This window comes from Strix aluco, chromosome 27 (assembly GCF_031877795.1).
Source record: "Strix aluco isolate bStrAlu1 chromosome 27, bStrAlu1.hap1, whole genome shotgun sequence".
NCBI classification, from domain to species: Eukaryota; Metazoa; Chordata; class Aves; order Strigiformes; family Strigidae; genus Strix; species Strix aluco.
Window position 1 is genome coordinate 2516885 of NC_133957.1, and position 14755 is coordinate 2531639.

Genomic DNA, 14755 nt, shown 5'->3' on the forward strand with positions numbered 1-14755 from the left:
TGTCAGATCCGGTAACTGTTACTGTCTCGTCCCCTGGCTGCATCCCGGAGTGTCAACTGTGCGTGGGGATAAAAAACCAGCACCAAAATTGCACCAAAAGCCAAATTCAAACCCCAAACCAGACGCTCGTGGAAGAATTAAGAGGCGGGTGTAGGTTCCCCGTCACCCCTTTGGCCCACCCATGTCGCTGGGTGCTCGGGGGAGCCTTTCCGGGGGGGAGCGTGGCAGAGGGTGCCCGGGTGCTCGGCGGATGCCGGCAGCTGCCTCGCCTCGAACTTCCTCCGTAGCAAACATCAAACCGCAGCGCGCGGCCGCGAGCAGGAACGAGCTGCAGCCATGGCAGAGGGCAAGAGCGGGGGAGCCGGGCTTTTCGCCAAGCAGGTCCAGAAACGCTTCAGCCGGGCGCAGGAGAAGGTACGGTGCGATGCCCACCCGCAACGTCCAGCCCCAAAATCCCTTGGTTTATTTTATTCTTTAATTTCTTTCCACTGCAGCGGTGAGGGGACAGCACAACGGGCACTGCTTGGCACCCATGGGTGCTCACACGGTGTTCATTTGGGCGTTTCTGGGTCAACGTCATTGTTGCTGCATCGCTTTAGGCTCAATGGCATCTCCCCAGGGTCCCCCAAGCTGCCTTGGCAGCCACTGCGTTCTCTAAAAGTGGGATTTTTCCACCCAAAACGCCTTCCACAGGTTCTGGGGGGCCTGTGTGCTGCTCGCACGGGGTCCCTCGGCCTGGCCGGAGGTGACGGTCGCCAGCAGGACCCAGCGTGGGGATGGTCCCAGGAAGGCTGGTGTCACCCACACCAGCCGTGCAGGAAGCGAGGGGGAAGGGCTGCGGAAGCCGGCAGAAACGGGGCGATTCTCAGCTGGTTTGGGGCAGTTCGGGGCATCTCTTTCCTTTTTCTCCCCAAAAAAAGCAGGCAGCGACTCCAATTTGGGGGACGATGTGAAGCCTCCCCCCCCCCCCCCCACCAGACCCACAGACTCCCGGGTTTCCTGGCTGGGGCTCAGGGCTAAATTCAGTTCTCCCGTGGCTGTATCAGCCTGAGTCAGGCTCCAGTTGCTTCCCGGGGGGGTCAACCTCTTCCTGGACACCCCAAAGCTCCCTCCCGCATGCCCCCGGCCTCACCACGCGCCTGTGATGGTGGTTCCGGAGGGAGCCTTCGGCCGCAGACCATCCTCATCCCCAGCACGGTGTCAGCAGTGCCCGGCGAGGCAGCACCCAGGGCTTTGCCTGCACCCGTAGTCACGTGCGGGGATGTTTTGGGGTACACAGGGCTGCACCGATAGGGTTTTATAGGGTAGGGTGATGGGTTAGTACCCAAAAAGTCACTGTCCTCCTCTAAAAAATAAAAGCACCAAGGGATGCGCCAAAATTTTGCACCCCCGCATCCAAATCCCTGCTCGGCGTCGGCTCTGCCAGATCCTCAGCATCCCCCGAGAGGGGCTTGTGCCAGGGACGACCCCGGGAGGTAGAGCCCGGGGGGCAGCGCCGAGCCTGGGGCTGACGAGTTTCCCCACGTCTCCATCTCTCTTCATCCCAGGTTTTGCAGAAATTGGGCAAAACGGTGGAAACCAAAGATGAGCAGTTCGAGCAAAGCGCCTACAACTTCCATCTGCAGCAGGTCACACAGGGGAGCGGGAAAGTGGGGGCACGGGGACATGCCTGCACCACCCCTTGGCCCCGCTGCCTCCCGGGGTCCCTCGGTCCCTGCTGGGCTCGGGGTGGTTTCCACGGGGTGACCCTGAGGTGTCCCCTCCCCGCGTTGCTTTGCAGAATGAAGGCAATAAACTCTACAAAGACCTCAAGGCTTTCCTCGGCGCGGTGAAAGGTACGGCCCCCCCTCCCCGTAAATACACCGGGAGAAACCTGGGGGCACCACCCACGGAGGAGCCGGGAGGGGGTTGAGCATCGTTGTGTTTTCTTACCCGGGATAGTAAATAATAATAATTTAAAATAACAAAAATTAATGAATAATAAATAATATTTTTGCATCCCCCGGCCGGGCTGCAGTGATGCACGAGAGCTCCCGGAAAGTGGCCGAAACGCTGCAGGAGATTTACAGCACCGACTGGGACGGTCACGAGGAGCTGAGAGCCATCGCAGATGTGAGCCCCTTGACATGCTCCCACCGTCCCCAAGGGTCCCCTTCGAGCATCGGGGGGGCCAGCGAGCTGAGCCAAGGGGGTCCCAGGGGATGCAGCCCAGCACGTACAGCCGGAGGGGAGGCTGAGGGGGGGGGGAATCTGGGCGTTATACCCCTGTCCCCCCTTTTTCCACCCCGCAGAGCAATGACCTCCTGTGGGACGACTACGAGGCAAAGCTGGCTGACCAAGCCCTGCGGTTGATGGAGAACTACCTGGCTCAGTTTGGTGACTTTAAGGTACCCCCCGTGCGTGGTGTCGGTGCCCGGGGGGGGAGATGGGGATGCGGGGGCCAGATCCTGGCTCACCTTCCCCCCCCCCGGCACAGGAGCGCATCGCCAAGAGGGGCCGTAAGCTGGTGGACTACGACAGCGCCCGGCATCACCTGGAAGCTCTGCAAAGCGCCAAGAAAAAGGACGAGGCGAAAATTGCCAAGGTCAAACCTCCCGCAGGACCCCTGCCCGGCACAGCCCCCCCATGCCCCGGCAGTGCTGGCAAAGCCACGGCCCCCCCTTCCCTCTCCGCAGGCTGAGGAAGAGTTTAATAAAGCCCAAGCGGTGTTTGAAGACCTGAACAGGGACCTTCGGGAGGAGCTGCCGGTTCTGTACGGCAGGTACCGGGGGTGTCACAGCAGCTGGGGGACATCGGGGGGCTGGAGGGTATTGCATGGGCTGGGGGGCACTGCGGGGCTGGGGGAGTCACAGGAGGTGGGGTAGTCACAGGAGCCAGGGGACGTTTCGGGGGCTGGGGGACATCGAGGGGGCTGGGGGACATCACAGGGCTGGGGCTGTCGCAGGGACTGGGGGACATCACGGGGCTGGGGCAGGCACGTGGCCCCGGGGTATGATCCTGCCCAGAAGCCAACGGCATCCACAGCCCCCCCCCCGTTTGCAAGGGGGGAGGCAAAGGCAGCCCCTCCCGACCCCCTCGGGGGTCCCCTCGAAAAAGCAGAATCTGAGCAAAAGGTCCCTAAAAATCGGTCGCTGAGCCCCGGGACACGGCTGGGTGCTGGCGCCAGTGGGTGGGTGACGTTTCCCCGCCCCCCATGGTGGGAAGAAGTGGGGATTTCTCCCAAAAGGCCCCAGCGGTGACACAACGGTGGCCCCGAGGGACATCGGCCACGGGTGGCTGTGACAGCCGGGAGGTGGCAGCACCACCGCTGCAGCAGGGACAAACGTCCAGGGCCACTTCGTCCTCACCCCGAGGGTTTATTCGCCGTCCCCCACCTCCACGGGGACCCCGGATGATGGGTGCTCACCGGCTGGGTGCTCAGCACCCCAACCCCCCGCCCCCGCCGTGTTTTCCCTCCCGCAGCCGCATCGCCTGCTACGTGACCATCTTCCAGAACATCTCCAACCTCCGCGACGTCTTCTACAAGGAGATGAGCAAGGTGGGGGGGAGGCAGCACCCCAAAACACCTCACCCCTTGCCCCCCCCGCAGTCATGTAGCCGTCCCTGGGTGCTCTGGCTACGTCGGTGCTGGCCACCCACCCTGAGTCCTTGCTGCTCTTCATTTAATTTAATAATTTAGAGCAGCTCGAGGATGTTTATGGTGCTGCTGGGTGATGGGTGGCACCGGGGGGGCGGGGGGGGGGCCCTCTGATGTGTTTCTCTCCCCCCTCCCCTCTCCTCGCAGCTCAACCGTGACCTCTACGAGGTGATGAGCAAACTGGACAAGCAGCACTCCAGCAAAGTCTTCATCGTTAAAGGCGTCTCCAGGTAAACGAGCGGGTGAGCTCCGGCTGGGGGGGGGGGGGGGGGGGCGCTTCAAGTGGCCGAATCGCCCCCAACACCCCGAGAAGCAGAGGGGCGACGCAGTCCCCAGCCCTGGCATGGGTGAGCACCTCCCCACGCTGGGCTGAGGGTGCTTTGGTGGTGCCAGGTTAATTAATTTGGGTCATTTGCGGACCGTGCCGGACTGGGAAGCATCACCCGCAAGCCGGAGCTGCGATGCCACAGCGCCACGTGTCCTCAAGGATGACACTTGCAGGAGGGGGGGTTAACCTCCTGTGTCCTCCCCCCACACAGCAACCGGCGCTCCCTGGTCATCTCCTCACCCGTGAGCCCCCCGGCCATGTTCCCCTGCCCGGGGAAGGCTCCAGACTGGCAGCCCGTGGCGGAAGCGGAGGCAACAGCGGGGCCCCCCGGGATGGGCAGCGGTGCCATCGACGCCACCTCCAACGGGGAACTGGGTGCCACCATCCCCGGCCCGCCACCGGCTTCGCCCGCCAGCGGTGGGTCCCTGTCGGAGACGGCGTCAGTGTCCAGCGAGGAGGCCCCAGAGCTCGGCCCTGGCCCCGAAGCTCCGTCCCGTGAGCAAGGGACGTCGGTGGCAGCCACGGAGCCGGGCGCCGACTTCCCCGGGCTCGCTGACAGCCAGGGTCGGGAGCCGGCGGGGGTGGCCAGCGGGGCACAGGCAGAGGCCGAGGGCATCGCCACCTCCCTGGCATCGCTGATTTTAGCCGAGGCCATTGCCCAGGCCACCAGCACCGCGCCACCGGAGCCAGAAAGAGCCACGGCGGGGCTGGAGGCGAGCAAGGCCCCAGCCACCGCAGGGGACCCCCGTCAGCCGGACGGCGCAGTCCCCAACGGCGAGGGCCAGGTGCATCCCAGGGAGCCACCAGCCCTGGCCCCCCCCAGCCCTGCAGCCGAGGCACCGGCGTGTCCGTCCCCGGGCGGCAGGCGGGAGCCGAGCGGGCTCGGCGGGGCCACAGGCGGACACAGCGACTCCGAGGAGAGCGTGGAGGTGGTGGATGTCCAGCCAAAGGTGGCCAAAACTCAGGTGAGAAAGTTGCGGTGCCGGGAGGGGAGACGCTGTGGTGGGGGCTGTATCCGCGCCCACGATGGTGGGGGGATGCTCGGCTTGGTCAGAGACCCGGCCCATGCTGGGGGGTGCGGGGACACGAGGCCAGAGGGGTGTAGGGGACAAACCCAGCCCGGTGTGACGCTCCTCTGCTGGCAGATGGGGCTGGATCTGGCCCTCGACGTGGCATCAAGCGGCTGCACCAAGGGCGGTGGTTCCCCCTCCAGCTCCCCAGCCCAGGTGGGTGCAGTGGTGCTGCGGGGGGAGACGCCGTCCCAGCCCCCCCGGCTGGACTCGGTCCCTCCTGGGTGCGGTTTAATGGAAGCACGAGGGCTCCATCCCACCCAGCTCAGCGTCCCCTCCGCGTCTCTCCCAGGAGCGAGGCTGTTCCAGGGCACAGGAGCAGGACACAAGCCAGGATGCGAGTCGGGACCCCCCACCAGCAGCAACCCCCTCCCAGGACCCCACCGAGACTCTCACCTCCCTGTGAGCCTGGCACCCAGCGGGAAACGGGCGTCTCATGGTGCCACCAGCAGATAACCCTGTTCCACCGCACCCGTAACGCGCTTCCCACCCCCCACCCCGTCTGAAATAAAGGCAGAGGGCAGAAAAGGTGGCGAGAAGAGGGCGACGACGCCGGCGAGGGCCAAATCTCCGTCCTGCAAAAGCCCATCACGGGCTGGGCTGGGCTGGGTGGGCCACGGGGGTGCTGGGGGGGCCCCGCCTGTGGGTTTACAGCGGCCGAAGCCGGGTGCGGGAGGGATTCATCTCCCTGTTCTCCCCCCAGCACCCAGCACCGCTGAGACTCAGGAAAAAGGCGTCGAGCCGGTTTCACCAGCTCCCAGAAAATGTGGGGCTGTGCCAAAAAAAAAAAAAAAAAATCCCCTAGTTTTACCCTCCCCATGCTGCAAAATTTCCCTTTATCTAAGCAAAACCCCATTGCCAGTCATGGCCCCAGTGCAAGAGCTTGTGTTGCCGCCCCAGTGCCCGGTGATGGGCTGGCTCCCCAGCAAGCGAGGGGTTAATGGGGGAGGTATTTCTGGGTTTTTATAATCGTTGCAGCCAGACTGGAAAGGTGAGGCAGGAAAAGGGCAACGCCTTCGCCTGGGCGAGACTCGGAGCCGCACATGGTGCTGGCAGCCGCTCGCCCTGGCACCACGGGCGCAGGTAAGAGCTGGGGTGGGGGAGACACGACTCCTGGGGTGACCCCCCCCAAAAAATTCACCGTTCCCAGGGAGGTGTGGAGGGATTTGGCTGCGTCAGGCACGTGGGTTTGCACGGGGAGGCAATGGAGTCGTGCCATGAGGGCCGCTGGAATGTGGCTGGTTTTGGGGAGAAGCTGAAATGTCGGCTCTCAGCTGGGTGTTCTCCAGCTGGATTTCGGGGGGGGTGGGGAGGGAAAAGGCCTGATCCTGCTCCGGCAAGAAGCAGAAAGCAGAAAGCCCAGAAGGAAAGCTGAGCGGACCACTGCTCCCCGGGGACCCGTCCTGGGGTGTCGGAGGAGAATCGGGGCTGAGCAGGCTGCAGGGGCGGTTTGCTCATCCCCTACTGGATCCGCTGCGAACAGGACTGGGGGGTGCAGAGGCACTGCTGAGCATCCCCCAAAGCTGCACTCGGCGGAGCTTTTTGGGAGCAAAACTGGGGGGCGGGGAGGGTTTCGCTGTGGGAACGGCTCTTGAGCAACTTGGCCTGGGAGCAAGAATGAGGAAGATTATGGGGTTTTGGTGGTTTTTTTTTACAACCCCTGCGTCGCTTTAAAAAACACATGGAGATCCGTACGGATCCAGCGTGCTGGGGAAGTGAGTCACCCCCCTCCGTCAGCCCCCCGGCACAGCCACCCCGGACGCCCGGAGGCTCCGACCGTGTAGCGGCGGGATCCCGGCCCAGCAAGGTAACCCCGGCGCTGCGAAACCCCCCGCGGTCTGCCGGCCGTGGGGCACGGGGCTCCTTCCCGGCTGGGTTTGGCCAGCAGCTCCCCACCATCCCAATCAGGAGTGGCGAGGCTGTATCCCCCCCCCCCCGGGGATGCAGCACGGGGAGCTTCGCTTTTGTGACTGCTTCGATGCTAAAGCAAGTCTTTCCCCCACCTAAAATTTGGTTTAAACCTTTGGTGGGTCCCAGGACTCCACTTTGCAGGTGCTGTGGGCACAAAACTGGTTTGTGCTTCCCACTGCCGTGTCAAACGCTTCCCAAGAAGCTCTGTCCTGCAGGCACCTGGCTTGTGTCGGCTCCCTTTCCATCAAGCAGCACCTTTTCTTCTTTTCCCTTAAATCGCAGTCTTACGTTTTAGGGGAAATTTTACCCATTTTTTGCTCTGAAGCCACCCAAGCTGCTCTGTGGGAAGGTTGTGGTTGGCTTTGGAAAGCTCATGTAGCTCAATACCCAGACATCGCTGCCAGGGGAGCCCAATGAGCTTCAAAAGAAAGCCAGGTTTAATGCAAAGCCAGGTTTAATGCAAAGCTGGGTTTAAAGCAAAGCTGGGTTTAAAGCAAAACCGGATTTAATACAAAGCTGGGTTTAATGAGTTGGTGGCTTGTGCCAGCATGAGCTTGAGCCCAGGGGGAAGTTGTCGTGCTTGGTGACAGCTGCTGGTCCCGGTCCCCAGCCAGTGGGAGGGGGGGTCCCACGACCGTCCACGCACGCCGCTGGGAAGGGGGAAAATTGTTTTCCCAAATTCCTGTGACTGTAAGCCCGAACGTTTGCACTCTGGTAGCGCCGCTCAAAAGCAAAACCTGCTGTTGTAAGGGATGTTTTGCAAACACCCGACAGCGCTGTGAGTCACAAGGGCACAGTGGGACAACCAGGGCAGGGCCAGATCCTGAGAAATTCACCCCGTTTTCCAAAACCCAGGAGGTGGTCGGCAGGATTAGCATCGCCCTGTGCTCATGAGATGCGCCAGCACAGCCGCACTCCCGACTCCCCGCTCCTGGCCCGTGTCTACATTCCTGCAGTTAAACTTCCTCTTTTTTTTAAAAAAAAAAAAAAATAATTTTATTTGCTCCTGACATCTAGCGGCACATCTCCGCAGAGCCGCTGAGTCACTCGCGCCCAAGCGCCAGAGCCATTGCAGAACATTTTTTGGGAGGCATCACAAAGGTCCATCCACCTCGGGCAGAGCCGCCCGGGGCGGTTTAGAGGCTGCGGGCGAACCGTTACGGCTGCAGCATCAACCTCGGGGCCCGACCAGAGGATTTGCAAAGTTTGAGAGCGAATTGCAGAGTCGGTGGCTGGTTTTTTCCTGCCTTCACCAGCTTCGCCACCGTCCCGCAAGCCCGGCATGCCCCGGCCTGCTCCTTGCCATCAGCCCGAATAAAACCTTTGCTTTGATTAGCACTGCACCCGCGGCCGTGCCTTTCGGGGTGGTGCATGTGAATTTAGCACTTTTATTCCTTTTTTAGTAGTTCTGAAGGGACCCCAGACCTTCGCCTGGAAGGAGCCGATGCGATGGAAGGAGATCAGCCCCCTCTGACTGCAGGTGAGCGCCCCGGCACAGCTTTGTCCTCGGCAGGACCTCGCCCGGGGCCACCGCCTGCCCCATCCAGCTAAGTCTGGCTCAGAGCTGGGCCAGGACCAGCCTCGCTCACCTCCTCCTCTCTCCCTCTCTCCCGGTTTGATGAAGGAGAGCTGACAACCCCCTTCCTGAAGAAGGCTCACACCCCACCGCTCCACGAGGACGCCAACACCGTGGTCATCACAGGTAGGGGCTCTCCTCGCCGGCTCCACCCCAGCTACCGAGGAGCAGCTCGGTACCGACCACCCGGGGCTAAACCCTGCTCCTCTCTCCCCGGCAGTTGTCATCACGCTGGTGTTCCTCACGCTGCTGACGGTGCTGGTGGTGATCATCATCTACCTGTACAGAAACAAGGGCAGCTACCTCACCTACGAGCAGCCGGCGGCAGAGACCGACGTGTCGGTGCAGATGGAGGATGCTCCATCCAAGGAGAAGGAAGAGTATTTTATCTAAGCCACCGGGCCCAGACACACCTCTCTGATGCACTCAGGTCCAAGTTGCCTAAATTTCCTGGAGTTGGGAACCTACAAGCTGCTTTTTTTTGGTTTTTTCCCTTAATTTATTAAGCCAACCACGGAAGGAAAAATAAAAAAGTGCGTGTCAGAGCTTTGCCCGTGGCAGAGCCAGGGCAGGGGGTACTTCAGCAGGAGCGGAGCAGGCACGGCCACGCTCCGGCTGCTCGCCCCCCCCAAGCTCCTCCCTTCGGTGCTTTCTAATACAGCCCAGTGAAAAACGCTCCAGGAGTCGCTCTTTTCTTTCTCCTTATCTCACACAATTAAGTTATTCTGCCGATGGTTGAGGGGTGGGGTGATCAGCATGGCTGATTCGGAGGCTCAGCTTAAGCGCGCACGTAAAACAGGCTGACGGGGCACGCGAGTGGCACAAAGCCCCATTGTAGCCCCCAAAGGTGGGAAGCTGGTCCCGGCCCCGAGAGGCACCTGAGCTCGGGGGGCTTGGGGAGCAGGTTTGTGTCCTCGGCCCCCCCACGCCGGCCCAGACGCTGCCTTTCCTCTGCTTCTGCTCTGCACAAAGACACGGCGAGGAGCAGCTCCAGACATTCCCCCTCCGCTCCCTTCTCAAGGGCAGTTCCTCCTTTAAATCGAACCCGGAAAAAAAAAAAAACAAAACCACCAAACCCCAAACAAAGGAGGAAGTTCACAAAATAGCAGCAAAGAGGAAATAAGTGAAGAAACCCTACGGCTTGCGATGGGCAGGAGCCAAGGGGTTTTATTTGGGGTCTAACGCAAATTTGCTACTTTATTCAAATTTTCAAAATAGTCTTTATTCTACTTTTTTTTTAGTATAAAAAAATCCACAAGTTAAGTGCACCACAGTGTGTACAGAGAGAGACGTAATGCTGAACTTTCATAACAGTCAGTTGTATGGTTAAACACAACATATACAAGACACGGATTTAGATTAAACTGAAACCTCAAGATAAAATATATTTGAATCTGATAATTTTCTTCATAAAACAAAACAAAAAAAACCAAAACATTGAGGATCCCTGAAATATTCTTCTTAACCCTAATAAGACTTCATTACACCCAAGTCATTTTTAAAGTATGCGTTCATAAAACAACCCATTAACCAAGCTAATTTGTGTGTTGATTGACAGTTGCTACACACCCTCGGACAGATGGAAACCAGCCTCTCTGCTGGAACAACAGCCTTAAGGAGTTTTGGTGTCAAGACACCAGGTTGAGTTTAAAAAAAAGAAAAAGGAGTTTGTTTATTAAGCGTCATTCTAAAAGCTTAGTTAGCATTGAATGAAATGTTCAAACATGAGTTGCATTGTGTTTCTGGCACCAAAGCATGGCTTTGATTAGATCTAATGTGCAAAGAAATCCAAGATTTCTTGGAGTGTATAAAAAAAAATCCCATGACAGACGCCAGCTGCATACCTTCCTGGAGGGAACCGATGGGCGAACGTGAGCGCGGGGCGCTTCGAGGGATCCGTTCTAGAGGGAGGGCGGGAAGAGAAGAAGCGCCAAGGTGCCCTCCCCGCCTCGCTGTTCCATCCAGCACCTCGCGTGGATGGAAGGGAAAGGCGGGGGGTTGCGGCTCTGGGTCCAGCGGACCCGTACGAGCGCCAAGGGAAGGCGACACCGGGCCCGCTCCCTGGCCCCCCCCAGCCTGCTACTAAAGCTCAGCGCTGCGGTGTTACTCCAGTGAAATGGAAGGAAGAGGCAGGGCTGCTGAGCTCACATTCATGTCGTGAATTAACTCCCCCCCTCCCCGCCCGAACAGAGGCACCGCTCTCATTAACAGGGTTTCTGGTTTCGCTTGGAAGCGCCTGCGGGGCCGGGCACCGAACCAGGAAGACACCTCACCGCTGTGTGTCTGATCTGCAACTTCAGGTTAATATGGACTAAAGCAGTTACATCGTGAGAAGTGCTGACAGTATGTGATGTCTTTCCTTACACAAATGTAGCCCCCCCTCTCCCCCCGTTCCCCTTCCTTCTTCACCAGATAGTGTAGCCGCCGTCTGAGCCTCCCAGGAAGAAGTTTCCCTTCCGTTGCGTCACCAAGACGTTGGCTCCCTGCATGACGGCCAGCTGGGCGGCGTTGGGGGGGCAGCCTGGAGGGGGGGGCTGGAAGGCAGAGAAAGGAGAGGGGGAGAGCTGAGGTCAGTGCCACGATGGGAGCGGGCACAAAGCCACCGTGGGCTGCAGGGACCCTGAAACCTCCCAGTCGATGTCCCCGTCACCTGCCACCGAGCAAAGGCTGCGCGACAGCCCGGCGGCTGATGGGAAACACTCGCTTCCCCATCCACCCCTGCTTCCTCTTTCTGGAGCCCGCAGCCCCTACGGCCGGCCCCGGCTCTTCGCCCGCGCAGAGGAGCCTGTGAGCTGCGGAACAAGATCTTCACATGGCCACGAGCCATGGGTGGCAAGTCTGGGGGAGCAGGAAGCTCCCACAGCTCCACCACAGCTTGGAAAAAAGGTCAAGTCTGCACTTGGGGCCAGGAAAAGTCAGGTCGCTAAGCATCCCTACTTGCCTTCCCCCAGACCCCCAGGCCCCATCAGGGCTAGCACTGGCCACGCAGTGGCTTTGCTGTGAGTCAGAGCCACCAGCCAGACTGCGTGGCTCCAGAGCCACAGGTTGGTCCGAGACAGCAAACCCTCAGCATGAAAGTAAGAGCCTACTCTTCTGCCAGACGATGGATTGGGTAAGAAATATGTTTTTCTCAGAAAACAAAGGACATCTTCTCCCCTACAACTGTCTACAAACCTCTAACGCTGAAGCACGCGGGGTTTTGGGGATACATTTATACTTACAGGGATGCTGGCTGTTCCACCAGCCCCAAACCTCGCTCCAGCATCAAAGCCACCTTCAACAAGGACTGTGGAGCCTGGAGGATAAACCGGTCCCACGGGGTAATACGCCATCGGGACCGACGAGCCGAGCGGCCCCACGGCCACAGACTGGGCCATGGGCAGGAAGACAGAAGCGCCCGGATACGCCGCAGACATCGTAGGGACAGTGGCAGCTCCCAGAGGCACGAAGCTGGGACGGTAAAGCTGGGAGAAAAAAGCCGTGCAAGCAAGTTTAGAGACTTGTTATTCCCCACACCCAGTTGTTTATCACAGAGTCACAGAATCGTTCAGGTTGGAAAAGCCCCTCGGGAGCATCGAGTCCAACCCTCAGCCCGACTCTACAAAGTTCTCCCCTACCCCGCATCCCCCCACAGCTCATCCAAACGGCCCTTAAACCCCCCCAGGGGTGGGGACTCCACCCCCTCCCTGGGCAGCCTGTTCCACTCTCTGACCACTCTGGCGGGGAAACATTTTTCCCTCCTGTCCAGCCTGACCCTCCCCTGTTGCAGTTCAAAGCCGTTCCCTCTCGTTCTGTCACTAATCCCCTGGGAGCAGAGACCAGCACCAACCTCTCCACAACGTCCTTTCAGGGAGCTGCAGAGAGTGATGAGGTCTCCCCTCCCCTTCTCCTCCTCACACTGAACAGCCCCAGCTCCTTCCATCGCTCCTCACAGGATTTATTCTCCAGGCCCTTCCCCAGCTCGTTGCCCTCCTCTGCCCTCGCTCCAGCCCCTCGAGATCTCTCTGGGATTGAGGTGCCCAAAACTGGACACAACCCTCCAGGTGTGGCCTCACCAGTGCAGAGCACAGGGGGACTGTCACCTCCCTGCTTCTGCTGGCCACACTAGTGCTGCTACAAGCCAGGATGCCGTTGGCTTTCTTGGCCACCTGCTGGCTCGTATCCAGCTGCTATCCAGCCTTGCTCTCAAAGCACGAGCCCCCACGCAGATTTTCACCCCCCCACTTGCACAAGGCCGTCCCCTTCCCTGAGCGTTTACTTTGGGGTATGGCAAAAAGACATTTTTCCCACTGCTGGAGACAGTTTTTCCCCCGTGCCTGAAAGAATCCAACTAACAGATCATCGTAGATGTGTTTTACAGGTGAGCTACATTTGTCATCTTAACTCAAGGGGAAGCTTTGACCTTTTGTAACTCGGAGCGGATGATTCAGAGCTCATAAAGAGAATCTGGGCACCGACCGCTGCCCGGTGATATGAGCAGCAAACAAGTCCGCCACAAAAAAAATAATAATAATTGCAGCTATAAACTTATTCAGAGATTTAGGGCAGGGAGGGGTCCCAGGAGAAAATGAAGGCTTGGGAGCAGCGTCCCGCCTACCTCGGAATAAGCAGGAGGTGCATCGGTGTAGGGCGGCGGCTGCGGGAGGGGCACAGTCTGGGGGTACACGGCGGGGTTGGCGGGGGACTGGACGGGGTAGGACGGCTGGGTGGGGTATTGTCCTGCGAGAAAAGCAACAATTCAGCCCCAGGCAGAAACCAAGCCAGACAGGACATTGAGAAGCTTTTTTTTTTTTTTGAAAGCCCTGTTTCTTAATTATCACAGAGCAGAAGGGAGGATCAGCTCTAGGAGTGATCGACCCCCCCGTCCCTGCCGAGCACAGACCCCCCGACGTCCCTGCCCAGACTTCAGCAGTTCATGGCAAAACCAAACCCTGAGTTAAAAAATCCTTTGCCGGAACTGGGAGCAATGAGAAGGCAGGAAGGCCGGAAAAAAAAAAAAGAAATAATAATAAACCAAATTATTCTGGGTCGCAGCCAGTGCTCAAACTGGTAAATTCTTAAATTGAAACCAAAACAAACCAAACCCAATGCCTCCCCCCCCCCGCCCCAGGCCGGGGCCTGGTGCGGTTTTGGGGGGCAAAGGTGAGGTGGGGGGGCGGGGGGGCTCCCCCTCTGCTCTGAGGAAGCCGAGGGGGCCCAACGAGCCCCAAGTTCATCCCCTTCCTCCGGGATCCGTCACCCCAGACCCCCCCGGCCCCGGCCTGGCCCCCCCCGCCGCCGGGATGGAGCCCGCTAGGCCACAGCAGCGCCCCCCCGCCCCAGCCTGGGCCTGTCGGGGGGTCTCAGCCCCTCCAGCTGTCCCCGCTGTTGTCCCCTGGGGGGTCCCCTGACCCAGCCCCCCCTGGAGTGCCCCCCCGTGATGAACACCCCCCCCCGGCCTCAGCCGGTGTCACCCAGGGGCACCCCCAAAGCTGCCCCCACGGCAGCGGGGTCCCCCCCCGCGGTGCAGGGTCACCCGGGGGGGTCTCCCGCACCCTGCCGTAACATGGGGTCCCGTCTGACGTCATCCCAGGGATCCCCTACGTCAGCGGGGGGGGGGCTCCCCCACCTCATGAGCCCCCCCGCGTCACGAGTGGGGAATCCCCCTCACCCCGGCTCCCCCCGACACCCACCGGGGTCCCTGCTACGTCACCGGGGGAATCCCCTCCGTCAGCAGGGGGGGCTCCTCCACCTCAGCTCGCCCTCCCCGCGCGTCCCAGGGACCCCCCACGTCACGCGCGGGTCCCCCCCCGCGGCAACGGCCGCCCCCTACGTCACGGAAGGGGGGTCTCGCCCCCCCCCGCGCCCGGCACTCACAGGGTTAAGGTCGGCCCGAGGCGCGCGGCTCCATAGCGACCCGCGCGCCCGCCCCCCCGCCCCGCTCCCATTGGCCGCCCGCCCCCCCGCCCCGCTCCCATTGGGCACCCGCTCCAGCAGTCACGCGATGCGGCGCCGCCCTTAAAGGCGCCGCGTCCGGCGCTGGGGGGGGGGGGCGGGGGGGGGGGGCTGCCGGTGAAATGGCGGGTGGGGGGAGCGGGGGACGCGCCCCGGTCCTTGCCTTTGCCGTTCATGGCGGCGGCGCGGCGGGGCGGCGCTGGCTCCGGCGGCGGCTCCTCCCGCTCTGCCCGCGCCGCGCGCTCCCTGCTCGGTGTCACCGCGGCGCTGCGGGACGGGGAGGGCCGCGGGGGGGGGCG

General features: G+C 60.8%; 3 protein-coding genes across 4 annotated transcripts; 2 read left to right on the forward strand and 1 right to left on the reverse strand.

Moving 5' to 3' along the window:
* Positions 1 to 300: 300 nt before the first annotated feature.
* On the forward strand, positions 301 to 5597 carry BIN2 (bridging integrator 2). Its single transcript, XM_074807494.1, has 12 exons — positions 301 to 414; positions 1548 to 1628; positions 1781 to 1835; positions 2018 to 2112; positions 2292 to 2387; positions 2477 to 2584; positions 2676 to 2761; positions 3463 to 3538; positions 3785 to 3867; positions 4177 to 4930; positions 5111 to 5191; positions 5328 to 5597. The coding sequence occupies exons 1-12, from the start codon at positions 337 to 339 to the stop codon at positions 5439 to 5441; spliced, it is 1707 nt and encodes a 568-aa protein (XP_074663595.1). The 5' UTR covers positions 301 to 336; the 3' UTR covers positions 5442 to 5597.
* A 133-nt stretch (positions 5598 to 5730) lies between these two features.
* SMAGP (small cell adhesion glycoprotein) lies at positions 5731 to 9196 on the forward strand. Of its 2 annotated transcripts, none has more exons than XM_074807498.1 (4): positions 5731 to 6118; positions 8353 to 8426; positions 8571 to 8648; positions 8743 to 9196. In XM_074807498.1, the coding sequence occupies exons 1-4, from the start codon at positions 5976 to 5978 to the stop codon at positions 8913 to 8915; spliced, it is 468 nt and encodes a 155-aa protein (XP_074663599.1). In that variant the 5' UTR covers positions 5731 to 5975; the 3' UTR covers positions 8916 to 9196. The 2 variants fall into 2 exon arrangements, with proteins under 2 accessions (XP_074663599.1, XP_074663598.1); XM_074807497.1 differs by having other exon boundaries at positions 5808 to 6118; positions 8350 to 8426.
* Positions 9197 to 9642: 446 nt separating this feature from the next.
* Positions 9643 to 14755, reverse strand: DAZAP2 (DAZ associated protein 2). The gene is made up of 4 exons (XM_074807655.1): positions 14620 to 14755; positions 13120 to 13241; positions 11744 to 11986; positions 9643 to 11056 (listed from the first exon to the last, which is right to left on the reverse strand). Exons 1-4 carry the CDS (start codon positions 14630 to 14632, stop codon positions 10928 to 10930), a joined length of 507 nt encoding a protein of 168 aa, XP_074663756.1. The 5' UTR covers positions 14633 to 14755; the 3' UTR covers positions 9643 to 10927.